The sequence below is a fragment of the Heliangelus exortis genome, chromosome 3 (genome assembly GCF_036169615.1).
Source record: "Heliangelus exortis chromosome 3, bHelExo1.hap1, whole genome shotgun sequence".
NCBI classification, from domain to species: Eukaryota; Metazoa; Chordata; class Aves; order Apodiformes; family Trochilidae; genus Heliangelus; species Heliangelus exortis.
Window position 1 is genome coordinate 53,721,524 of NC_092424.1, and position 27,919 is coordinate 53,749,442.

The 27,919-nt window shown below is 40.0% G+C and overlaps 1 protein-coding gene across 7 annotated transcripts in view; it reads left to right on the top strand.

Annotated features, from left to right (window-relative positions):
- The window catches only part of ARID1B (AT-rich interaction domain 1B), a 329,115-nt gene that overhangs the window by 220,983 nt on the left and 80,213 nt on the right, over nucleotides 1–27,919 (top strand). For all 7 annotated transcript variants that reach the window (XM_071740628.1, XM_071740632.1, XM_071740629.1 and 4 more), the window contains 2 exons: nucleotides 8,742–8,985; nucleotides 24,843–24,932. In XM_071740628.1, coding sequence (XP_071596729.1) covers nucleotides 8,742–8,985; nucleotides 24,843–24,932 — 334 coding nt within the window. The remainder of the gene's footprint in view (nucleotides 1–8,741; nucleotides 8,986–24,842; nucleotides 24,933–27,919) is intronic.

Genomic DNA, 27,919 nt, shown 5'->3' on the forward strand with positions numbered 1-27,919 from the left:
ACATCTGACAGAATGTGTTGCAAGCTTCCAAAAGTATGGTAGCCACAGTACATGGAATAAAGAGAGTAAGCAATGATTTCTAATGCATATTGCTGCTGCTTCTATTAAAATCTGAGGTCTCTTACAGATGCATTGACCCAAATGTTCTTTTATTAATGTCTTGTTTCTCCTGTGCTTTTGCTCAAATCCATGTTTGTCTTTCTTGGGATTAGGCACTCCACTGCTTGCTTACTTGTTCTGATTTCTTTTTACATCAGCTGTGAAAGTTGAACAAGTAGGTGTGGGAGGGGGAGTAGCAGGCACATGGTTGTTTCCTTGTGGCTTTGTGATGCTTGGTTCAGCATCAGAAACACAGGTAGGGGGAGTAGGCTGGGCTGGCAAGCAAGGGAGTTGACCCATGGCCATTCAGATTCTAAGCTTGCTGCAGAAAGGGTGGAGGATAGTGATCCCCAAAGTAACAAGTTGGTTCTTTCCAGAGAAAGCCTGAAAGGTTCTGAATCATTGCATGTTTTCTGTCAGTTGTCTTTCTATCTGTTTTATCCTGCCAGTTTATTCTGTCTTCCCCCTGGGGGGGAGGGGGTAACTGTAGGCTACATGATGTAGAAAATGGTTGTAATCCAAAGAGATGCAAAAGAAAGAAGTTGTTATGTCTCACCTGGCTTCTCTTTTTATGAAAAAAAAACCCAACAAACAAAAAACCAAAAACAACAACAAAACCAAAATGAAAACAAACAAAAAAACCCCAAAACATAAGTTTAGTGGAAGGGATTTCATGTTTGGGGATGGTAAATATTGGCACTGAGGAAACTGGAAGTGAAGTTATATGAGTACAACTAAATTTTATTAGGTTGCTGTTACACAAATGCATCTTCTATATAGAGACAATTTGTTACGTTTTCATTGATTTGGTTGTTTTAAATGTTGATGATTTATTAATGATAAATAGCTGATGCTGCAGCTGCAGGAGTTGTTGGATGAGAATTTTTCTTTGCCAGAATACTGAAGAAGCAAATGACTCCTAAGGGTTTGTGGCTTTTTGTTTTTCAATATTATTTCAAAAAAATCTATGTGCTAAGCATTCTGCTTTGGAGATAAAAAATGAAGTTCATGAGAGAGGCTGTATTACTGTTTTTCTGTTCTGGAGATTTACTTTTTTATTTTGATACAAAAAAGCACTGTTGTCAGTCACGCTGTGTGTCTTGCCTGTTTACAGCCCTTGTTAGACTTTGTCAATTTGCTTTGATAGTACATGGGCCATTATTATGGATTATATCATACAGAGGGCAATGTTTGTAAACTAGCAATTTTTTTATGCCACTAGGAGATTGCTTGATGCATCTGGAGCCCCTTTCCCATTAACTATCAGGGAGTTGCAGACCCTGTCATGAGTGGCACTCAGCATGGGCAGGGAGCCTACTGTTGTCTGGGCTTTAGTCTGCTCTCTCAAAGTTATGGTGTCAGTTTTGAATTTCTAATTGACCTAAGTTGTTTTCCTCCAAAGCTCATGTGTGGACAAGCAAAAAGACCTCATGATGGATCAGTGCATGCACAGAAGTGTGATTATAGTCATCTTAGCAACTTCTTCTCATCCCATGTCTGATAGGTATGAGCGTATCATGTTCTGTTCTTGGACACCTGTATACACAGGTCAACAGTTTTGATTTTTAGTTCAGGTTGTCTTACAAACAGAGATTTTTTTTGGTCATTAAACAAATGTAGTAAGAAACTACTCTTTCTTTCTATTACTTGGGAATCAAATGTTACAGTGAGTTGCCATATTAAGCACAACAAAACCCCATTCCTCATTAGAATAGCAGTCCTGCCTAGGCAGCTGGGGTGGCTGGTTGTGTCTCTTGCCTCTTGCAGGCTGTTCTGTGGCAGGGATGTTAACTCTTGATGAAAGTTCAAACCTGGGAGCACGTGTGTGAGGAAGTGTGCCTTCAGCCACAGCCTCTCCTGAGCAGTCTTTGTAGTCCTAGAAGCTCAGATCCATAATCTGTCATCTGAGCCACTGACACTGCACTATAACTGATCATGGTGCGCTTTGGTGTTCGTATTGTAGGACCAGGAGTTACCTAAAAGAGGAGTAGGAGGGAAAAAAGGTATGACTGTTTGGTTCTGACTTTGCAGCAGGTCCTCTTAAGATACCTTACATTTGGTAGATGAAACATTCTCGTTGAGTGAGTGTTTCAAGAAGAGCCCAAGTTAGTTGAAGTTAGCAGCAGAACTCATACCAGCTTTAATGAACTGGTTAAAAAAAAAATGAAAAGCAAACCTTCCTTTGCTCTTTCCCCACTCTTGGCAAGTATGTTTTTATTAGGACTAGCTGACACTTTTTTTTAGGAACAGTCTTCCTGTGCACTTTTAATCAGGGAGATTTTTTTGAAGAGTGGGAATGAATTTCATATCCAAATTACAAATAAGAACTGTTGAAAACAGTAATTTGCTTAGTGAGTAGGTAGTAAGCTGTGACTTCAGTCTATTTTTCCAAGCTGGCTTTTTGCAAATCATTTCTTGAAGATTGATGAAATTCCAGGATCCCATAGGTTGAAAAGATTGCAGGCAGAGCACTAGTGCTTTGCTTACACTTTTTCTCAGTCTTTTGAGTGAGTATAAGGCTTTTGAGGAAAAGATTTTGCATCCTCAGGGACTTCTCTGTATGACTTATCAGAGAATGTATTCAATACTGATTGGAGTCATTGCATCACAGTTCGGTAACTGAGTTATTTTGTGAAGCATCTGAGGTCTGCAGAATGAAGGGAATTTGTTTCCCCCAGCAAGTGGTGCTTTGTCACCTACTTTAGTGCAAGAAGCTAGTGTTTTTGTCATATACTTAGAATTTCCTTCATCTAGAGGATTGTATGAATATCTTAGCACATACAAGTTGAAGTTAAGTATTTGTTTAGAAACACTAAGTATCTAGTAAGTGGAATAAAGTAAGACTGAAAAGTACCATGACTGGCTAAAAGGTACCTCTACCCAGCTGTTGTCAAAGTTCTAATTTTTCTTGCAAGTAAGTTTTTATTATGAAGTAAATCCTCTCCTTACAATAGCGTGTTCCAAGTTAGTTAAAAATCAAGCTTAGCACCTCAAGGAGGTGTTTGAAATAAGACTGGTCTTGTCTACTTTTCCTTCTCCAGACCTTGACTTAACAAGATTCGGAGAATGAACCTTGTTTTCTGTCCTTGAGTTCATTTCATTAAGGGGTCTAAAAGGCACTTGGGCAAAATATAACAGCAGCCTTGCTGTCTGATAATAAAAAAGAAATTTTTAAGGATGTGCGTGAAGTATGTTTCATGTGCTTACTTGAGGTCTGCAATGTAGCTGGCATGGAAGGAAGACACCCGTGTAGGGCTTTAGAAAACTGAAGGATTTTCTTCGTGGTCCCCATTGTTGCTATGCTCCTGTGTTTTTCCAGTTGCACAGGCATTGGGGAGGCTGTTAGCTCACTCACTGCCTCTACAATGTGACCAGCAGGGCCTTTGGAAGACTTCTTGAAACATGCTATTATAGGCTGCTTTGTGATGAAAAGAGGTCTTACAAATATCTTGAAATTTAAACAGAGCTATTGTGGGGTTTCCCTTTGTGTGTGTATGTGTGTTTGTCAGCCAAATCATTTGTTCGAAGTTAATCTCAATTACAGAGCATATTGTTCATAATCCCCTATGGCTCCAAAACAATAGCAGAGTGTATGTCTGCTTGAATACATATTTACATACTTACATGTAAAATATATTTGCGTGTATATACTAGTTTATTTCTAAAGCGGTGATTTGTGTTAGGGAGATGGATATGTCATTCAAGATCCCATTTTTTGAGTAGCACCATCCTCCAGCCTACTAAAAATACAACAGGAAGGCCTGAATGGAGCGAGCAGGGCTTTGATCCTGCAGCCCGGGTTCATTGTTGCAGTTCCTTGCGTGTGTAGTACTGGGAGTCACACAAGGAAAACAGGTCATAGGGTAGAGCTGAGGGTTTGCAGCTTCTCGGAGGTCAGGTGGGTTTGTGCGTCTTTAATTTTAATATCTGCAGATTATCTCTGCATTTCTTCTACTGGCTGAGCATAAAGGAACTGACAGGCAATAGTTGGGTAGTTTAAGGAAGTCCCAGGTTGTATGCATGTGCTCTGCCCAGTCCCTGCGAGAGAACCCCAAGCTGCAGCAACCTGTTAGTGAACTTAAGATGTAATTTAGCAGTATAGAAGCTAGGTTAGCAAGGTGCTGTGTACATATTAGGCCTGCTCTACACCTTCCCTTTTTACTGATTTCAGAGAAGGTAGTCATCATTTTCCAACTATAGGTATTTAGCAAGTAAAATCTTATTTTTATGTCTGCTGGGAACACTCCTGAGCAAAAATGGCAACTGCGTGAAGTATTTGCAGCATAAATTTTTGCTCCACAGTGAATGCTCTAATCCTGTCATGCTCTGTGTGTAAAATTGTGATGGTACTATCAAGTTCCTCTACTCTTCTTTTTGCTGTTTATTTGATCTAGATGTATTCCTTGAGTAAGTTAACATTATTATATTATAAATCGGTGTTTGTATTTTTTTTCCTGTGCTCTCTTTGTAAGTAACTTTGTGTTTCCTGGCTTTATATAAGCAGTTAGCTTCCTTCTACCCCTTGCAAAAGTAAATTGGTGTGCTGATTCAAGAGTAGCTGTCCTGTCAGTCTGATAAGATCATACCACCAGGAAAGCATAACATTATAATCACAAGCACAATGTGATCCTGTTCATTTTAGCTCTTGTACTTGTCAGAGGGACAAGAGTAAAGGTTGTGCATGGGTGGAAGGTGAGGCTGAAAGTGAAGATAGAGATAAAACACTTTTCTGAAAGAGCGAAATCCTTTGCAGGGACATGTGAGTTTGTGATCAAGGTATTATCTAGAAATGAACTTTGAAAAGCTTGTTGGGATGACCTGAATAATACGGGATGTAAAGCTGTCATAGGCGGTACAGAACTGATATGGATTCATGACAGGTGAAAAAAACTACTTTAACCTTTATTTTTTCTTAGATTGGTGCCATATTTGAAAATATAATCATACCAGTACCTTAATCATACCCATAGACAAGAATAATCAGTTCACAAGATAGAAAGAAATTTCTACTTCTAGACTTGCTACATTTTACTGCAAGAAATGATGGCTTTCCAGAAAAAGTCTCTGAAAAGAGGCAAAATTTAAGGCATGCCTTAGGGTATGGGGACTTCAGCCCCTTAAAAGAATCCCAGCAATTACCTAACCTGCCAACTTTCCAACAAGATAAATGGAAGCACTGTAGCTTGAAGGTGCCTTGGTTTGAATGAGATGCAGTAAGTAAGGTCTCTCTGTTCTTTACAGGCATCATAGATCTGATAGTACTTATAAAAGAATAGAGTTGGTGTCCTGCTGACTAAATTGTCCTCTAGAGGAGTATTAGTTACAGAGCTTCTTTGTTAACTAGGCTGTATGCTTAAACCACAGTGAATTTCTCTTATTACTAGGCTTTTTAATAGCTTTACATATGGATATGCTAAGTAAATGCAAGTGTATCCATGTAGTTTAGGTATATAATGTGTAAGTGTACAGTATTTATATATAAATAAATGTTTGTGATGGGAAATTGCACATGCTGTTCTGTTACATTGCTGTTCTGTTACACTGAGGTAAAAGCAAGCGTTAAAATACTGATAATAGGAGAACAGTGAGTCGACTTCTGCTCTTTCTGGCCGGGGGCTTCACGTAGTCTTTTTTCTCCTTCTCTTTAATTTCCCAATTAGCTTTTGTGGATAACAGAGGTGTTTCTAAAGCCTTTGTGTGCTGCAGCTTTCCCAGTTGCTCACCTACTCAGGCTTTCTCCCTTAGAAGACTAGGTAAGGCCATGAAGAGCATTTTAACAAAAAATGCAGAGTAATGATTTGCAAGCCACCCTGCACAGACAGCTGGTATTTCTTATTTTAGCTCGCTGTAGCACAGGGTAAAGGTTGTGTAGCATAGCCCAGACATCTAGATAGGCAGCAGCCTTTTGTGTCATCCTGAGAGCAACCTCTTTGTCAACCTTCTTGATGGGCCTGATGAATGAATGCTGCTGCAGCACCCTCACAGATGAGTTGGTTGCAAAGTTCCCCAGCCCGGGGAGGAAATCACAGTGATTGCACTGGGGAGCACAATGCATTTCAGCTGTGCTGAGCCCAGCAACCTCCTCCCTCTGCACAAGCTGGGGCAGGGTGGTGTGGCTTTACTCTTTAAACAGACTGGCATCGTACATGCTTTCCTCTTGCTTTTTCCCTTCTGTGAAGGACCTAAGTCAGGTTAGTGAGGAGATTTCCTGGAAGGGAAATGCTTAGGACTCGTCAGTCACTCCACTCCTGCAGGAAGCTGGCGAAGTTCGGTGCCACCTGGTGGGAAAAGCAAAGCTCCTTCTTCTCCCCACCATCGTCCCTGCGAGTGCTTGGAGATCTGGGGAGATGCTGTGGGGAACAGTCAGGTTTTGCCTTGGTCTCTGAACAATTTACAGTATTGTTATGGACAGTGCTAAATGTTTCATGGGTTGGGTATTCATTATTCGGCATGTTTGTTTTTCAAGTACTTCCTGGCTCACCAAAACAAATGAAAGCTTTAATCCAAACACCCTTTTAAAATCTTTGTTATTCTAAACATAAAACCCTGTGTTTCCTGTATCTTTTATCAATTGGGTGCCTATCTGGTTTTTTATGCAAAATTTGTATTCCTATAGTAAAATAGATTCTATTCTGCTGCATTTGGTTTTCAGGCATTTATTATATGCTCTTCAGCAGCATTTGTTTTATCAGCACTTCCTGCAGAATTTGTAATGCATCACAACAGCAGTGATGTGATTCCATTTAAAAGAATATTGCATTATGTGTGGAAGAACAGGGGTTGCCTACCTGTTTGCCAAATACATTCTACTGTGAAAAATCTCTTAACATTGTGCTATACAGTATCATAATGTGTTAATTCAAGTTTACATTTTCTACAATTAATAGTTTTTTAAAAAGTAAACCATTAAAATAATTTATATCCCATTCCACAATTAAATTTCAGTTTGCAGAGATTTGGAAGTCTACTTAGCAGAGTTCATGCATAGAGTGAAGTTTCAAACTTTTTGGTTTTCATATGCTTAGTGAAATGCACATACAATTTTGTGCTTGTCAGAAAAAGCAAAATTAACTTGCGATGAGAGGAGTTGTGCCTGAAATTTGTGGAAGTTTGTTGGAAATAAGGTCTGCAAGGTGTCCATCAGAGAGCTTAGTTGAGTGAGTTGTACTTGCTACCATTATTCACAAGGAGTAAGTAACATGTAGCATTCCAGGTGGCTTCTTATGAATTTTATTGGTGTTTAAACTGTTAATCCTACTTCTTTCCATGCCTTGGAAGAATGTCTATGTCTCTCTGTTAGGGTAGACTGACTGTGAGCCTCCTGCTTAATAAAGGCAGTCCATGTCAGGCTGTATTTTTGATCTAAATACACCATTTTTTGTTTTGTTCAAGTTCTGCAACTTTAAAAATAACATTAAAAGCAAAAAACAGTAAAGCTTTGGTTCCTGAGCTCTTTCTTCAGGCAGAAGCCAGATCTTTTTGTGCTACTCAGCCAACAGGTTCTGTTGTTTGTGGTGCAAACACATGAGCCAGGAAAGCAAAGCCAGTATCAGCCCAGGTAACATCCTGTTATCCCAGTTATTGGAAGCCACAGTGTTCATTTAATGACCTGGTTTGTGTGTGAGGTAGCTCTGCTTTGTTTACACCTTAATTCACTAACAGAAATAGTAACTTGATCCTTAACGCGTGCCTTTCCAGTAGTCATGGAAGCACAACTATCTTTGCACTTTTCAGTTTTTATGCGATTTTTCTGTGATGCTTAAGAATCAACATTTTCCTTGACCCACTTGCGTTATCACAGCATTCTTGATCTTTCATGTCTGATTTTACAGTTTAAAAACAAATTACTCCCACAGATCCAAATAAAAGTGTAACTCCCATGTTGCAGCTTTAGGAAATATGCCCAGCAATTCATAGTTAGTATTCAGATGTACTTTGACCTGCAAAGGAAATTTCTGATGGAAAATGAAGCAGTTATGAGCTGAAAGGGAGCAACTGTTTAGCAGTGTATTAAAATGAAACTGGAAAGAAACTGTGAGTTGTACACTGGTGTTTGATAGAAATAGAGAAGCAACCTTCCTTACTCCAAAGTGGCCAGTGGGTCCTGTGCTGCTCCTGAGGGCAGGGCTTCTTCTCTTCTGCAAGGTGAAGGACCTGCATGTCAGTGTTAGAAGGGCTGCATATTTTACACCCTTCTTCTCTTGTTTTGGTGGTGGCTTGAAGAGTGAAGTTTGTGAACTGTGATTGTAATGGTAGCAAACTCCAAAATGAAATAGTATGTGAAAGTGAAACTGATGTATCATTTTCGTTATTTTAGTATGCTCAAGCAGAATTTGTGGGATTAGTTTTGAAAGCTTAATCCAGATGGAAAAGGTTAGATTCAGTGTTGAGTGAATTTGGTTCCAATTCATCTGTTGCCCTCGCTTGTTCTTTTTCTGGAAAGAATTAGAGATGAAGCAGAGAATTGTACATACTGTCTTCATTTGCTGCTATCATTTACCTACATGAACCAGTGTTAAAGACAACCTCTCAGCTATCTGCTGCAATAAGTAAACAGATGGACCTCATTGCTATGCCAGCTCTCAAGTCCTGTGGCCTGAGTTTTTATGATTACTAATATTCTTTTTTTCCTTTTTCCTCAGGATTTATCTGGATCCATTGATGACTTGCCGACTGGAACTGAAGCAACTCTGAGCTCAGCTGTTAGTGCATCAGGCTCTACAAGCAGCCAAGGGGAGCAGAGCAACCCTGCACAGTCTCCGTTCTCCCCACATGCTTCTCCACATCTCTCTGGCATCCCTGGGGGCCCCTCACCTTCCCCTGTTGGCTCTCCCGTGGGAAGCAACCAGTCGAGGTCTGGTCCCATTTCTCCAGCGAGTATTCCAGGTAAGGTTGTTCCAACAAACAAAATTGAGCTGATAGACAGGCTTATTGAATTAATAAATACTCCTGTGTTCCAAATAAATATATTTTCTGAGAATTCTCTTGTTTTCAGGGCCTTTTTCTGCAAAAAAAAAAGCATGCTTTAAGCAGGAGTGAATTCCATCTAAATTTTAGCTGCCAAGCCCTCAGGGTGCTCAAAATTCTGAGCTTGACTCCACATACATATTTGTTATATGTCTTTATCATTGACCAATGCTAATACTTGATTGTATTTTTTGTATTTGGTTTGTGTGTCATTTGTCTGCCACATATTTCTCTGTGTTATTTAGAGGGTCCCTTTTGTGTTTTACTGTGTCTTTTCGTTGGTTCTGGCTCTTGGACTTTTATGGTGGTGTCAGGCTCACAGGAAAAGGCAGATATTTTCCAACCCTGTGTTGTGATAATGTGATTTTGGACATGAGTACAGAATATTGTATGAGATATTTCTTAATATTTGCAAAGGTCACCAAGTTACTAGAAATCCAGCCTCACCAGTTATAATTGAAATGCCAGTGGCATGCTTTCTACTTGTTCTCTTGTGCCACAGAGTATGACACACAAAGTAAATTCATGTGAATTCAGAAGTTTGTGGAAATCTGATAATATACCCAGAAGAAAAGAAAGGAATACAATAACTCCAGTTCTTACTTTGTCCCCGCCCATCTGACTTGTTACTCGCAGCAGTGTGTACTTTAGATGATGCTCAAATTTTTTTATTTTCTGACATTCTGAATACTAGAGGAATTCCTAAGGATAGGAGAGTGCTGACATTACCCTAGGGATAACATCAGTTGCTTACAAAACCACAAAAAACTCAACATGGAGCTCAGTTAAAAGAAACAAAAGCAGTGATGCCTTTTCATTAGATGTGCTGTAAACTAAATGCAGGTTAAGTGAGTAGCATGTGTTGCAGTATTCAGTACAAAGGTGTTTGTGTAAAAAGTACATGCCTGTTAGTATACAGAGGTTAAAATAGCTAAGCCAAGGGGAGTGAGCTCAGTGCATGCAGGAATGTTGCATACTAAACCATGGCCTGCTCCCTCCAGTTTGTTCTTCCCTCTCCAGCTGTTCTGACCAGCAGCGCCTGCTCAGGTGGGGCAGGAGCAGCAGGGGTCCCATCCCTGTTGTTGGGTGAAGCCAGATAGTCCAGCTAGCTGGAAAGGTAACGTTTTCCCACAGTCAGATTCAAACAAGTAAATGGATTGGCATTTTAGCAGCCTGATTGCTGAACAGGGAAAGAACGTTGTGACGTTGAAAACAGCTTTATTGTAGCCATGATAGATAAGGATGGGAACAGGAGAGTGTGTATGGGAAAATAATAACATTTATAAAACCAACTGATCCCGGTGGGGTAAAAATAGAAGGGGTTTGGGCCCAAAGGTCAGGGTCAGAGTCTCTTCATCACTTCAGCTGATTCCAAAAGCTCACTTTTGTGACTGGTTTAGTGAAAAGTACTGCCTCTTGAGACAAACCATGCCACCATTTTGCATGGTGGTTTTCTGGTCTGCTGCAGTAGCAGTAACACAAAAGCAGCTCTTCCTCAGGAAGGAGTTTTATGAATGGTGTTAAATCAAAATTGCCTGCTGCTCTTTCCCCAGCGTGGGTGAGCTCCTGGTCTCTGCAGCTCTTTTTCTAAAGGTGAACTCCCAGGAGTGAGCCGATGCAGCACTCTCCGGAGGGGAGCCGGACAGCTGCGGTAGTGTGGCTGCTGCTGCTGCTGTGTTTCTCAAGCTACAAAATGACACGAGCAAGGCTGCTATTTAAAACTCTGCGACTGGTGGGACACTGCTGGGTGCTGGGGCTTTCAAGCCGTATGAATTAGACTGTGCTTTCACCTAAGTGTATTCGCACCGCTGGGCTTCATTATTAGGACTCTGGTAGCTTTTTTTTCTCATATTCGCAAGACTGTGAAAAAGGAATACAGAGCTTGTTTGCATTTCTGGGGCTGTTTGCAGCTTTCAGGTTGTGGCCATTTTTAAGCACATATTGTCTAGTACAGCGTCTCTCCTTCAATGATTTAATTCGCCGCTGTTCTCCTCTCTGTTCTCGCCCTACCCTTGTTTGTTCTGACCTCATTCCTCTCCTATTACCTCCTGCGATGTTGTGCCTCAGCTTCTCCATGTGACATAGATTGGCTCTTTCAATCATTCTCTCTCCAGCAAGTCATTGTAAAATGAGCAGCTGTTGTGTTGCTGATAGCTATGGCTAGGGAAAGCCAAAATGTTGCAGGGGGTTCTTGGTGGGAAGGCCGTTAAAATAAAGGTGTTGCTTTCCCAGGGTTTACTGGAAGCGACGAATCCTTTTCCCGACGCCTCTTCCTTGCAACAAAATTGAAGACTAATTTAACATCAGAAGGGCAGACAAACAAACAGCCCCCTATTAAACCTCCCAAATGGCTGATTCCCTTCCACTGCCTGTTTAAGCTGTCTCCCCACCCCAAGGCAAGCCTGCCTGCTCTGCATTGCTTTCTGCCGCACACCGTGAGTTTCACAGGAATGGACTGGCACAGGCAGCAGTGACATTGGCACGTCCCTAGCTCAGTGGGCATTTCCTTCCTGTGCTCTCTGAAATACTGGACGGATATTTTGTCTGGTAAGGCACACACACATACAGTCTTTGTTTCCATTTGAGTTACTGGAATAGACCAGGGAGATTAACCCCTAAGAGCAGAAAAAGAAACTTCAATGGGTTTTGTTCTGGAGAGTTTTCTCTCAAAATGGTAACGCTTCTCCTTCAGACACACATTCATTACAGGACTGAAATCCTACCTTTTTTGTGATTTTTAGGGATTCAGAATGGCATTCTGATTTCCTGTTGTGGAGATCATTATTCTGCTTTGACTGAAATCCTGTTCTCTTTATTTTGTAACCATCTTCATAATTAGGGTACATGTTCTTCCAAAGAATGAGATGTGATGCCCTGCGCTGCTTTGGGTCTTGAACTGTGCCTGAATTCAACCCTAAACCATTAGTGGAAGCTGACACAGCACATCGTCAAAATGCACTGCTATTGCCAGAAGATTTAGTGGCTGTTAATTTCACTTTTCTGTCTTTTTTTTTTTTTTTTTTTTTTCTTTCCCTCTCCTGCTCCAACCATTCCAGCTTACTAACAAAGCAAAAATGTAAATAAGCTAAACTCCCCTTTCTTCCCCCATCCCCAATTTTGATCTCACTGGCCAAAGGCTTTTGTCAGCTCTTTCTCCATTGTGGTGTAAGCAGCAAAAATTTTTAGTATTAAGAGTACTGTGGAAGATTGCTGATAGTCCAGGAATTCTTTAACCCATGATGGACAAGCAGATTTTGTATGAGTTAAAAGATTCTATTATTTTTAAACCTCTGCAGCAGTTTTATCTGCTATATTAATGCTATACTAATAATGATTACCAACCGGTACCTTTAGATGTATGTATAAAAGTTTTTTTCACATAAATCAGTATTTTGACTCACAATTTTAATGCATTACATTTTTCTCTGCTCAAAAAAGCTTATTTTCACGCGGTTAAGCATCACCTGCATTGTTGATTTTATTACGTATTGATGTCTTCTTTCAACAAGAAGCTTGGATACAGGTGGAGTTATAGTTTTCCATGTGTGGATACTCCTGCTTAGAAATGTTATTGCCAGCCATCTGAATTTATGATAACCAGTGGTCAGCACCCTCCTCTGGGTAAAAAGACCCCAATTTTTAAGTTCTGTTAATGATAGAAATCCATAGATATGTTCCATTCAGTGATGATGTGATTCAACTCTACTTTCTGCAAACCTGGAGGTCTTCCCCTCCTGTATTGATCAGCTAGCTATCTTGAAATCCAGGACCCATCAGAATTACAGCTAATACTCCAGGCAGAAAAGGACCAAGAGGGGAATGGGATGCTTAGAGACAGCTGCAACCAGAAATCTTGCCTTGGTGTGCATATTAGTCAATGTGTGGACAGAGTGACTAAAGTGCTGAGAGAAGAAAAAAAAAAGAGCAATAGTCTGTGATAGTCCAAAAGGCATTTTAATGCAAAAATCTGAATAGGAGTGAGGCTTTTTTTTCATGCCTTATGAAAGGAGAACCTACAAGTTGGATTGTTTCCAGAGGTGGCTGCGTTAAGACAAAGCTGATCAGACTCAGCTTGTTTTAAACAAAAATTTGGAAAAATCTTCTGCTTTGGATTGAGCTATTCTACATACTTGCTCCATTGACCACCACTGACTTGAATGCTGTACGGCATGGACTCTTTTCAGATATTGAGGGAGAGAAGACTACCTTATAAAAGTGAACTCGTAATTTTTTGTTATTTTTTCTTTTTTTTTTAAGTTTTAGAGATACCTTAAAATAATTGCAAAACAAGATCTTTGCAAAAGGGATCTGATCCCCTCTGTCTGTAAAGATTATTTTAACACATTTATCAATATTTCCCCCTTGGCTTCTCCGGAGGCAAAAATCTTGCAACAGCTTGTTGCAAGGAAGATGCATGCTGTTCGTTGGCATCCGGACCAGAAAAAAACAAAACACAGAATGCCATTGACGTAGCTATGTTCTTAATCACTGCTAGTGCACAAAACATCTATTCAGCAGTTTTGCAGATCTAGAATGCTTACAAATGAAATATATTAATGTTTCACATAGCAGTAGTTTAAAACCCTTTCTTCAAAGGGTTTTAAAAACATTTAGAGTTTTTCTGTCTTTTGACATGAGGAAAAACAAGCAAATTGTAAGATGCTTTAGCTTGAGGCATTGCTTCTAGCATATAGAGCATCTAACCTGTGATACCGACTAGAATGCAGCCCAGGTCGCAACTGATGAATAATCTGCTGTCTCAGGGCTTCATGAATAGTCTTAAGTAGTCTCAATCTAGTTTTCTTGAAGAAAGCTCATGCTACAAAAGGCTCTTATAATAAAACTGCTATCATACTCGCAGTCTGGCCCTAGAGATCAGGCGGGTGTCCTTCTATGTTCTCTGCAGAGCTGGTCTTCCCAGAACAGGTGCAGAAGATGAAATGAGACAGGGGCACGCTGTTTGAGTTCCTCCTGTAAGGTTTTCGTGAGAACAGTCTCATATTTCAGCACCATCAGTTCACTGTTTTTCATCAGTGCCAAGTTAAGCGTCAGGTAGAATAAATAGGAAGTCACCAAAATCAAAGTGTGCTGGGCAGTTATTTTTTTATTGGCAGTTTTTTGATTTTTAGTTTTAAGTGTTTCAATGGCTTAATATCTGGGTTATCTATCTTTATATTTCACATTCACACATTTCAAGTTTTGGTGTTTCATTGCTGTGGAAGCCAGCAATGAGTATTTCTGTCCCATGGATGGAAGATCCTACAGGGTCTGTGGAGCACAGTGCTGAAGGTCCTCCAGCACCCTACAAAGGCTTCATGGAAACTTCCCCCAGACAGACAAATTGGTGGCACTTACATCTCCACAGCTGAGTTCTGCCCCATATCCAGTGTGTCTGCTTTGTTGATTCCTGCAAGGCCTGTTCTCACCATCCCGGCAATTGCTCAACAGCCAGTACTAGAGTATGACAGCTGTTGAAATCCAATTAAAATCTTTGCATAATTATGCATGTGCTCTGGTTCACGTAACAAAATTCAAATATACTTAACCACAGCCACCAGGATTTGATGGGTATGGTTGTTGTTAGTTTTAGATGTATACTTTAAGGCTGTCACTGAACAATTACTGTTTACATTTAATCTTTAATTTGTGCATTTCTTTCTAACTTTTTTTTGCTCAACCCACTTATAGTTTCATAGAATGATGGAATGGCTTGGGTTAGAATGGATCTTTAAAGGTCATCTAGTTCAACCCCACTGCAATGAGCAGGGACAACTTTACTCAGGTTGCTCAGGTCCAACCTGACCTTAGGTTTTTGTCAAGACATTTAGTACAGTGTATATTTGGTTTTGAACGTTTGGGGGTTTTTATTCTGTCATTATTTGGCTGCACAAACGTAGATTCTCTTGACCTCTTTGTGTTGCCAAATAGAACATTAATTTGCACATTATCATAAATTAAAAGGTTGTCATTTCTTTGTCCTTTCCAATACTAAGCAGTGATTGATGAGCAAATGGGAAAAGTCTCTCACATTTTTGTCATTAAGTTTTTGTTGTTGTTGACAGATGGTTTTTATACCTAGATAAAACAGAGCATAAATGTAGTAAGTGGTCTTTTTTCTGTGATGCGATAGGCTGTTGCAGTTTTCAGTTTTTCAGTGGACTGCCATTATCACTGCCATTTGAGATATTTAAAGTGGCCTTCATGCTTCATAGTTAGTGTCAGACTTGACTAGACAGGTACGTGGTATGTCCCTCCTTAGAGGAAAGAACCTGAACAATTGTAAATTATGTCTTGGATTAATTCTGGGCCAGCTAAAAGGTAGCCATTTAACCTCAAAAGAAGAGGTTTTCACCATCTCCAGGTAATTAAATTTTTTTAAATAATGAAAAGCATTAATGAAAAGCACTCTCCTTCTTAGGGACCAAATTCATGGAGGTTGAGTTGTGGCTGGGAAGATGCAGCCCTTTGACAGCATAGCTTGATAAATAGCTAGGGAAGTCCAGTTGCAGAATGGGTTTGTAGAAAACAAACACAAAAGAACAACTCACTCCAGCGGCGAGCTTTTCTGTTTGTTCCCCATCTCTAGATAACACTGGACTCAAATTATTGTGATGTGTTGATTGATTACAGCCGTTAAGTTTCTTAGTAATCAGTTTCATCACTTATTCTCAATTCATGCTTGCACCTTTGATTTCTCTTCCACAACAGGGTGATGTGGGCTGTCGTTGACTAATGAAGAACAGAATTGGTTTCGGCGTGAGACAAACGGAATGCCGACACCAATCCCAAAATGCATTAATCTTTAATAATCCACATCTGCATGTTTATAAATGATATAACCAGGAGTTGCTAACATTGATACTCCCCCTTCCAAACAGAAGCTGACATAGAAGTTAGCGTTTGCAAACTGCACGAGAGGCACGTGGCCATGTGTGGTGTGTGTGACCTTGTGGAGGGAACTCACTGGATGAAAGTTCTCAGTTGATTAAAAATACATGAAGAATTGCTCCACTTCTGCACCGGTCTTTGGAGCTTATCATTGTCGGGCGAGATGAAATGTGGCATGATAGATCTTGTCTTCAGGAAGATCAGACCCACCAAATGGTTTTTAGAAGCAGGTTTGCCTCAAGGTGCTTTTATTCTTTATGCATTCAGCTTGCCCTTTTCTCCCCCGCCCCTGAGAACCGTTGAGACCAGAACTGTGTAATATGCAATCAGAAAAAAATAGATTATCTGAGAGTTTGTTCCTTTTGAGGATAGTGTTAATGAAAGCACTTACATTTTGCTACTGATTTTGCCTGTTAATCACAGGCAATGGACTAGTATGAGAAGTTGCAGGCAGGACTAGCAAAATAGTTCATTGCCACATACCAGCACTGCTCCAGTTTCCACCTGCTTGCCTGGACTTGAGAGAGTCGGGAGGAGCCAGGGAGGAGTGAAACTCTATTGCTGCTAGTCTTTTGAGTTAATGCCACCAGATAATGAATATTTATTCTGAGCAATTCTTACATGTAGCTGTATTAAGGGAAGAGGAATATGGATAAGAAACAGCAAGATCAGTTCACATTCGCCCTTTCTTTAGTATCTTCCGTGTTTTCACACTGCAAGTATTAAAAAGGGAAGTTGATACATGATTTTGTTAGAATTTGGCAATGATAAAATCAGGAGTTAAGGTTTTTATTAGGTGGCAAATGCTGGAAGTCTGTGTCTGCTACATTTGTTGCACTTCTCAAGCTTTTATAAACAGTAGATGCAATGAGGAAGCTTAGACGAAAACTTTCTCTAAATGCAGTCTAGAGAATGAGCACTGATAGCAAAAAATTCTTCCTTTTGGAACTTGTATTAACTTCCTAAATAGAATTCTGAAGGTTTTAAGTTTCAGGTGTGTGGCAGGGTAGGTTTCATTTCTGGAAGTAAGAAATGAGCCAAATATAAGGAAGAAAGATTACCCTGTCCTTTGTTAGAAGACTTTAGATATTTGGCACTTGCATCAGTTACAGTTTTGTATTCTGGTTAATTGACATTTTGTAAAGGAATTACAGAATATTTTTTCTGTAGTTGAAGCACATATTTTTTGCATTAACAAACATGTAATGTCGTGTCTCAAGTATTTATGAATTACTAAATCCATGCAGCCTTTTGCTGCCTTCTGCTTCTACTTCAGTCTCAGTGCAAGCAAAACTGTTGTTTTTATGAAAGGTTTAAAAGGACAGAGCAATAAAATACAGTATGGTTACAGGGTTTGGGTCATTCCCTGAAGAACACGCTCACTTTTTTTCCAACGTTTTGCTCAAATTTGAGAAAATGTAATTTACAAAATCTAAAAGCAATTCAGAGGCCCCATAGAGGTGTGAGAGAAAGCACTGGGCAAGCTGCAGCCACAGCCTCTCCTCAGCCCCTCTCATCCCAATTCACACGGTCGCTTTGGAGGGATGTGGTGACACAGAGTGCAAAACATGTGGAGGGGCGGTTAAATGAGACTTTGGGAAGGAAAAAGAAAAAAAAAATGAAGTCAGTGGCTGAGCTTTGAAGAGGTCTGTCTAGTGCAGAGCAGCGAGCGAGTGGGGAAGAAAGGAGCAAGCGCCTCATCTAATCTTTCTCCTGGGGACCCAGGTGGACAAATTGGCAACCCTGTTCGCAGCCCTCCCCCCCCTCCTTTGTAGCGTAAGAACTGCTAATCGGATCCATGCTGCTGCAACTGTGGTTAGTTATTAACAGAATAAAAGCAGATTTCTTCAAAAGAACGGGTTGGGGAAAACGGCTATACAAAATTGCAAGGTTGTTAGAATCTTAAATGCACAGCAGTCGGTTTTTCCCTATTCTGAATTAGGCGATGAATACGGCCTTTCATCTGTCACTGTGCCCGTTCCTTCAGAAGGCAGCCAAACATTAAGCTGCTCAAACAAAACCAAAAAAAAAAAAAAAAAAAATTGTTTGAAAGAAGAAAAATATTGGGGAGCAGGAAGAATAGGAAAACAAGAAGGAGAAATCAGGTTTTGTTTTTATTAATTTGGCCTGGTGAGAGGAATACAAGCTTGCCTGCTCTATTCAGTTCCTGCATGCCAGCCACTGTGAGCCACCATTTCTGAATGCAGGGATTAGAAAAGATTTAACTGGTTGCTATCCTGGGCTGCGCCATTCTGGATCAGCCTCCAGCAGAAATACCCTGGGCTGGGAACTCTCCTGAGCTTAGTGGAAATAATGCATTAAATGAACCCAGAGTTAGGCAGAGGTGGAAGTAGAAAGAATTTGATCTCCTGAAATGAAACTTCTCATAACTATAAAGTGAAATTACAAGTCTGGGGTAGGTGTTGTTGAAAATAGAGAAGCAGTGATCCCTAGATTTACGCTGATGTATACCTTCACTTATATAAATAAATAAATGGAGTGTGCTTAATTTTGAGGAGCTTTATTGCCATCATGCTTTGCAGTAGGATTTTGAATCCTGTCAGGGAGGAACAGTTATGAGGCAGAGAGGTGCTTGCTGTGGCCTACTGGAAATCCATTCATTATTTAGGTGAGTCACGGCCTTTTGAACATTGCCATGGATGGCTCACTATGGGCTTGTTGCCACAATCTCAGGAAAAAATGCTGTGGTGCTTTACTTTTGTTCAAACACAGAATTAACTTCTGGATGGGTATGGCTGAAACAGATCCTATTGGGGTGGCTGCTGCTACTTGCCCTTCCCCTCGCTTCCAAAGTGAGCTTTGGCCTGGGGGAGGACATAAAGTATTTGCTTCCTGCGCTTTGTCACTGAGCCTGTTGTCAGTTTAGGCAATACTAACAATTATTTCACTTTATAGTCCTGAGTATTTGTTGAAAGTCTTCATACCTTACTCAGAGGTTACACAACCTGGGAATAAATATTGTGTGTCTAATTCTCTTTAAAAAGTACACAATATAATGTTCTATAGAGAGGGTGATATTTGGGTAGCGGTCTGTAAGTAGGGAATGAGGATGAGACAAAATATTGAATTACTACCTCATCCTGTCATTGTCAACCTTGCTTTGAATGAAATACATCATGTCAAACAGCATGACATGCCAATGAGCATGTTTGTGCTCTTGCATGTGTGTGGAGAAAAGCCAAAGCAGGCCACCTTAGCACAGTGTTCCATTTTTAATGCAGATTTGAAAGCAATTTAGCACTTAGGTTACAGTGACATCTCTGGAAATTGTTCACAGTCCTTGATATGGTAAATGTAACACATATATGAAAAAGATAATGGAGTGTAACTTTTAAGGATTAGTAGTCTGAGAATTATATACTTTCATGGAAGCAAATTGGTTTTTTTACCTTTTGTTGATTTTACATGGGTGGCGAGTGATAACTTGTATACGTTAGGAAATTTTATGTTGTTGGACTACATAGGTTTTAAGAGGTAGTAGGGAAAATCAGGGCCAGCCCCAGCAACAATCTTGGTAACTTTTTGTAATGGGAAGCATCCCTAAGTGTGGCTCGAATTGATAATATTCATGTTTACAGACGCTTTGCTGCAGTGGAACAAATCAGACACCTGTGATCTCACCTTCAGCAAACCACATAGCCAGCCACCAAAAGCATCCTAAGGCAGGAGGGCTCTGGGGCCAAATCTCCCCCAGAGTGTCTCAGCAAGGCCATAGATGCTGTATCTGAAAGGGTCCTCTTGTTGGCAGATCTTTAATGCATCTGTGCTCACATTACTATGTGGATACAAGGAAGGTTTAAATATGATTTGTGTCTTAATTTGAGGGACTATGGAGGCAACCCTTGGTTTTTACTCAGACAAGTAAGTCGTTTAACAATACTGTTGATAAAAAAGGAAGCTCAGTTACAATGCATGAATTAAGGAAGAAAATAATCTTTCTTCTTACAGGGTTATAGGCTTTGTAAGATGAAAGGGAGCACAAACCACATGACCAGTTTCCCTTTATGCTACCCATAGAAAAAATTCTTTCCTTTGAGGTCATTTGTTCCTCGCTTCCAATTTCCTGAAATCTCATTTAAAAGAGTCCCATATAGAAGCCTATGTTTGATCTTTCATTTCTGATGTAGGGTTCCAAGACCCAAAATGTCTCTTCCAGTCTGTGAACCTTTACTATCACATAGGCTTTGTGATGTAATTCCATTATTTTATCAGATTTCACCTTAATCACTAGGTTTCCTGTACCTCATTGTTCCTAAAAGGAAGTTGCTTCAAATTCCAGTAAAGCTTTGATTATCACCCTAAACATCATGTTCTCCCCCCTGCCCCCATCATTTAGCTGCAAATATATTTTTTTAAAGAAATCTCAAAATTACAGCTTTAGTTTTTACCATGCTAAATAATACTCTTTCAGCCTCCTGTCAGGTCATGCCAGTAGCTGTTCACAGTTCCCATTCCAGCTAGAATTAGTCTTTCTGGTTTTGTCCGTGGGAAGGCTCACCAGTGACACATTAGCAATGGTGTTGTTTTCTTACTTCTACTGGAAACACTTCTCCTGATTCCTCCTAATAATAAATTTGATTCAGACTGACATCAAATGGTTAATTATAACCATATGTAGGTTATAACCATTTGTAGGTCAACAGATATGTTCAGGTTTTCCTTCCTTTTCTTCTACCATTTCTTACCCTACAAGCTCTTCAGTTACAAAAGGTGTATTTCTGGTCTGTGAGTAGAAATGTTTGGTTTTTTGGTATTCCAACCCAAAAGGTGATCAGTTTCTTAGACAGTATTTTGATCATCTTCTGTATTGTCTAGGATTCCCTACTGTGTAATCAACCAATGCCATTGATCCAGTCCTAGGTCTTAATTCCTACATGAGACTGAGAACTGACCCAAAGACAATCCGCAAGATCTTTAACTTCTGGCTTTCCTCCAGCCTTACCCCTTTCAACAGGGTCTGTGAATAGTCCCCTGCTCCCCCCCCTGATTCCCACTTCCTCGTGGGTCCTAAAATTCCTGTGTTGCTATCCCTCCTTCCCTCCTTAACTGGTAATTTCCGAGGGGGAACCTATTATCGCTGAAGTACTTTCTTGATTCAGTTGTTCAGGCACTATTCATTGAGGTATTGTCTGATTGGTACAGGGTATTTTTGCTGAGCATCTTCCAGTGTCATTACAGTGATGGGAAGAGAGAACCCTCAGCATGTTTCAAAACATCACTGATTTGGACCATAATTCATCATAAAGACCCCTCCTCAGCAGGATATCAAATGTCTGCTCTTTTGTGCTGTGTTACCTCTAAGAAATTTACTTTCTACACTTTGAGTACAGATTTCATGTCCAAATGCAATCCACATTTAGTACTTTTCTTAATCCATCTTTCCCAGTTTTGCAGTGCAAACCTTTCTGACTATTTCAAGCATAGATTTTCAAAGTCTCATGAAAAATGTTTAAAAGCATTTCTAAGATAATTTTAAAAATAATAAGCCAGCTTATAGCTGTGCTGTTAAGCGTTTTTAAATTCTCTCACCTCTTCAACTGACTGTACTTTTTTTTTTTTTTTAACAGCAAACATGATATTAGATAGGTTGCTGGGTTTAGTAGCTTTAAGAACTGATTGTAAAAGATAACTATAAATCTGAACACCATTTTGCTCCTCTGTTAAATCTGGGTGAAAAAAACAGTATGGCAGCATCTGTCCTTGTTATATCCAATAATGCATTTGCTGTGACTTTGCTTAAAAAAAATACTGTGAAACATCCATAGTTTTCACTTGGTGTGAGTTTTGGCAGGTGGAGCATGTGACCAGTGAGGCAGTGATACTAAACTAAACATAGGAGAAGGTCATCCATGTTTAAACTTCCATCTGTGAATCATTGGGTCAAAAGAGGCCGTCTTCTGTCAGTGAAGAAAATTGTCAGGGTTATTATTCCCTCTTAAATAGCTGTGGAATTTATGTTAAGAGAGAGATGTTTTTCCTTTGTAGTAGTTTTCCTTCCGTAATTATATACAAAAGTCTGTTCATGTACTATATAAGGTGTCTTCCAGGAATCCCAGCTACAGTACTGGTTGAAAGGGAAGGATTAATATCATTTAACAGAAAAAATGGAAAATCTTTAAGGTTATTTCTTCTCATGACAAAGAAACTTTAAAAGCATGGAAGACAGGATCCTCAAAGGTTTAAAGTCCTGTCATCAGCTCACAATCAATAGGAGTTAGATACCCAAAATAAGAGTTCGATACAAGTCTTTAGAGATGTTTGAGTGCTTAACCTCCTTTTACCTTTCAGATTACTTCTAAGGATTAAATGGCTGTCAGACTGAAAGCATTTTGATGTGGTAGTTTTGTGTCCAACACCTGGATAATTTGTATTATCAGCCGTGAAAATTGGCCACATCTTTTGCAATCTCATTACTTGTGTGAATGCTGGTAGAGTTAGTCTTGTTTGCAAAATTGTTTTGCTTTGCAAAACCAGAATCTTGATTAAAAGTTCTTTTTCACGCAGGAAAAAAGTCATAAGTAAACTTAAAAACCTGAACTAAAAAAAATAGCATTATTGTTTGCAGAGTCTAATAATTTCAGGGAATTTTAAAAACTTCTGAGTCTTTGTTCCCTAAGAATGCAAATGAAAACAATGTCTCTGTAACATGTTATACGTGCACTGTTACAGGCTTTCACTTTCCCTATCTATGCTTGCACATCTGTCAGATAACTGAAATTATTATCAGTTTCAAAAATTAAAGACCTTGTAATAAGGTTCTCAAAATATGTGGCCTAGCATAGATCTTCCATGTAGTATTAGTATGTCTCAAAGTCTGCCAAGCCTCCACCTAAAGAGAGATCCCACTGGGAACTGTGTATAGTCAGGACTACTCTTGCCTTTATCTTTTTTTTTTTTTTTTTCCAAGTATTTATATAAATCTTAGACGGTTCAGATCTACTTGGAAGCATTCTGTCTGATAGCAGTGCCTTGGGCATACACAGTGGAAGTGGCAGTGCCCCGCGTTAACATGGAATTGCTGTTTGTTTACAGTCTTGAGTCACTGAATCCTTCCTGTCAAGCAGAAAGTGTTCATTATAATCCAGGCACTTACTGTCTCGGCAGCCTGCTCTTGAGTGATATCAAAACATAAGCCGGAATGTTATTGTCATATGCCTTAGAGTTCGTGAATGGGCCGTGGATCCCGAAGCCTCGGGCGCTGAGTGGCATGTTTGGTCTTTTGGAGGAGCAATTCTGCCTCTAGTCCAGCATTTGCATCTCTCAGACAGTTGTCACAGCTGCTCCCAGTAATGTTGACTGTCATGTTTTTTAGTGCAAACGCACCTCATCTGAATAGCCAGGCAGTGGTTATACTCCACATTTCGTGGATTTTTCTTTTTGTTCTTTCTCTGCCTGACCTTTCTCCAGTCGGTGCTGAGAGCCAATTGCTTTGAGGCTGCGAAGTGGACGGGGTAGAGCAGACGCGTTCACTTTCCTCCATTTGTGTCCAACTTGGGGCTCTTCATCTCTCTAAAGAAAGAGCAGCCCCTGCTGCCCCCCCCCGCCAGCCGGGCTCCCAGCACCAGAACCGGTCGTGGCATTCTCGCTCCTGCTGCTGCGGAGGGGCGGCTGCTGAGCGGGAGGAAATGAGTCTCAGCAGGCACAAATCTATTGCGGGTGTTTTTATTCTTTCCATTTCTTTCAAATGGAAAACAATCTGAGCAGTTTCTGAGGATGAAGGGTATAAATCTGTCTGCTACTATTTATACCGTGCTCGTCACTACAGCATCTAAATGCTTGAAGTATATAGCTGCTGCCTAACCTGAGGTGGTCTTCAAGCCACTGGAGCTGTCAGGAGCAGGCACGTCTCAGAGCATCAGGGGAGAGGAGTCCCAGGGGACATCCATGTCTCATTCTTACTCCTGCTTAGGCTGTGGCATATTGGTTGTTGGGCACAAAGCCCCATGGGGTGGCAGTGCAAGGGTGGTAGCGTGGACCTCTCTGCTTTGACATAACTTTGACATAACGTTGAATGGTGAACTAGAGGAGTGACTTTCATCAGTACAGTAAGCACTGCTTTACTATCCAGTCATACTGAAAGGAAAGATTTTATGTGTTTAGCCTCACAGACAGCACTGCGTGCTGCTCTTCTTTGGGTGGGTAGACAGCAGTGGATAAACCAGATGGGCGTCTTTTGAATGAGACTATAAAAATGGGTCTGTCTGCTCTGGATGGATATTTTAATAATGAAGTATCTTCTTTTTGCCTTTATTTGAATAGTAAGATACCTTTTCTGTCTGACCTCTTTCAAACATCGTTCCCTTTTCCCATGTGCACCTACATATTGTTCTTTATTCCCTAATTCTGTGTGGGCATTGTAATAGTATTAAGCCCACTGATTCATTGGAATACTTTTTAAACTGTTGTTGTTAGTAATTTTTGTATTGACTGAATTTTTTATTGGTAATATTGTTGGCAGCAGTCCATGTCTGCCTGGCTGGAGGCCAGTTTAAGCTCGGCAGGATGAGCCCTATTGTTCAGCAGACTTGGATTTTGCTAAAGTCTGTAACAGAACTATGTGTCAGGAGATCTGCAGCTATAAATTGGATCATGTTGGTGAGGTTGGGAATTCGCTTAATACATAATTGAAGATTTTGCCATGCCTGTTGCTAAATATATTTATGTATTATTCTTCCATGGGTTTAAAAATTTTTAAAAAAAAGGAAAAAGGGGGGGAAAAATGACTAGACCTGTTGAGCTCTGTCGTTACCTTATATAGCTGGAACTTTCTTTTGATGTAGAGTGGTGAAAAATGCAGCAAAGCCTGGTTTTGTGCATTGCCATGTTAAAAGCAAGTCTGTTTTCCCTTTTTTCTCTGTGTGTTACAGGCAGTCAGATGCCACCGCAGCCTCCTGGCAGCCAGTCAGAATCCAGCTCCCACCCTGCCTTGAGCCAGTCACCAATGCCACAGGACCGAGGTTTGTTAGGTGTTGGGGCTTTTTTAGTAGGCGCCAAATGCAGCTTTTGCTTTAAGTCACACATTAGCAGTGTGAGAGTTCCTGGTATTTCTTTTCTTTTCCCAGGGAAATAATGACAGTCCTCATTGTAGAGGGCTTGGGGGGTTTCATTTTCTGGGGAAAGGGCAAGTGAATAACAGGTTTTACCATAATGTGATTGGAAACAGGGCTTTCTCCAAAATACAGTGAATGCCCAGATTATAAAGGCAGTTTGCTGTAAATACTTGTGTCATGTACTAGAGAATTCAACTTTTCGTTGTCTGTCTTGGAATTGAGTTCTATAGGAATAGTACTAGCTACAAGCACTGCAGTTCTTCTACTGCTCTTAAAATTCTCATCTCTGAAATCTTTGTATGGACACAATAGCTAGTCCTCTGGCCAGTTCTAGAATAAAAATATCTTAAAGTATAAAAGGAAATCAGCTATTTAGGTCAAAGATGTGGAAATCTTGCAAGGGAAAACCTTGCAGGCAACTGCAGTGTTCTAAAAGGGGGCTTCCTAGCAAGTGCTCACAAAAATAAACAGAGCTCTTTTTTTTTTTTTTTTTTTTTTTTTTCTCTCTCTTCTCTCTATGTTACCAGTTATAAATGTTAAACCCTTTTACTTTGCTTACTTCCTCTCTAGCTCATGAAAGACAGTTGTCACAGCTTTGCTGTGTGGCCCTACATATGACCAACTGCTGTAAACTGGGCATCCTGTCCATGCAGTGGTTAACTTGTGCTAGTGACAAGCTTGCAAAACACACACATGATAACTGTGATAAACATGGAGTTATTTATGAAGTGCCCCTCCTAAAATGTCTTGCTACCAGAAATATTCCAACTAGCGCCATATGGGGATACCATAAATACTAGAAGTTTTCTCACAGTGAAACAAGTTGAACTCACAGAATGACAAATTTCTGGGATAAGATCCAGGAGCAACTAAGAGGACTCAAAAGAAGAGAGAGTCTTAATTTTTGCTATTTTTCTGTGTTGGATGTCCTCTCCTCCAGGAAGACTGATTAATGAGAACATGAAACAGAATTCCACACTCATCTCGTTTGTTTTCCTTCCTTTTTGGTCATTCTTTGTACACAATTGCTAGTGCAGGGACTTATTTTCCCCTGAAAAAATTTTTAGAATAATGTACGTGTTCATCAAAAAACGAATGGCCTCAGTACCCAATACAAAAACCAGGATGCTTTGTGGGATAGAATGTAACAAGGCAGCAGGAATGCATCAGGTTGAGGCTTTGAAGAAAGACCCAAACGTCTCAGAAAGATTTGTGCATTTCCTGGCACGGCTAGCTATTAGCACAAAATGTTACACTGCCCAGTAATAATTATTTCTGTATTTTGTGTTCCTCACCTGGCTTTGGAGGATGAGTTAGGTAGGTCTGACACAGCTGGAAGTGTTGAACCTGTCTTTGACTGCTGTAAAGGAAACTGGGGGTCATTGTATGGTCTGGAGAGGCAGGTAAGACAGTTGACATAATTGGGAAGTCAACCAAGTAAGTAACAGTGAGAGAAATAAAATTAACAGGTTGATTTAGTTTGGTTCTTCCTCTGTGAAGAGAGTGGGAATTGTGGGTGTGTTCTTAGAGAAAATATGTTGCAATTTTTTTACTCTTTGGGTGCACGATCCTTATGACCCGGTTTGTACAGTAAGTCCATTTGTTTTATGCAGCAGATATGAAATTTGTAACTAGGTAGGTCGTATTGATTTTGCATAACATGTTTCTCCAAAGCTTCTCCAAAGTCTGTGCTATTCTCACATAAACATGCGTGCATTCCCTTTTGCACCCTGCCATTGATTAGAGGCTCCTTTGAAATGGAAAATTTCACCTTTTAAAAAGGCTGTTACATTAGTTGATTCCTTTGCTTGCTTGAACTGGTTTCCACTGAACTTGAAGAAAGGAAGGAGGGGGAGCTAAGGGGACTCAAAAGGAAGGTGCTTGTCATTTACTGATAAAAACCTGAGCAGAAAATCGTTGCTGCTAAGGACACCTGATCTGTGGGCATCTGTTACAGTAATTCAAACTCTTGGCTTACTGATACACTTTCTCTCAAAAAGAAAAGAAAACCAAAAAACAGAATTTAAGCAAAAACCCAGAGACCCTTCATAGGATAAGATAATGTTTGTTTTAGCATTGTGTAACATTTCTTTCCTTGTTTAGAGAGAGAATTGAATGACAAAAAACTAGTAATCACTTCTTTAGCAGAATCTGCTCTCAGTACTTGAAAAAAAATGTTATTTGCGAGATACTTGATTGACAGATGGAGTCTGATATGTAGCACTTCTGGACATTAAACCAACTACCTTGAACCATTAAGTTTGCACTTATTTTTTTATGGAAGTGCTTGATTATATTGTACTCTGTGTTCCGTGGTTCCTCAGCACAGATCTGGGATTTTTATGGTTGCCTGCCTAAGAGTATACATCTCATTTCATATATTTCAGCTTGAAGCAAGGAGCATATTCTTACATGTGCATTCTGTGTGTGGAAGGAGAGGAGCAATAACATGTGCATATGTACAGCTGTAGGAACTTCTGGGGGGGATTGGATTTTTTGTCTTCTTCAGCTTGCTTTTTATGTAGCTTATTTCATACTTTTTGTAATAAGCATAAAATATACTTACTTTTTGAAAGTAACTTAAAAATTTTTCATATCGTGCTCAAGTTGTAGGACATTTGGACCTGGCTCAGCATAAACAGAGTGTGCTATTCTATGCAGCCCACTTCTGTTCTTGTCCTAGAATTGGTAAATGGCCACTGTTTGATGCTCAATCAAGAAAACTTCTTCAGTTCTACCAATACACAGAATCTGCCTAGACAATAAGAAATTATATGTGCTTTTATGTGCGTAATCTACGTCTTGGCTTACGTGTCCTTGAGGGTACTGGGTCTTGAAGTAACTCCCATACACCTTAATGGACTGTTAGAACCAGAGAGTTCTGGAGACAGAGG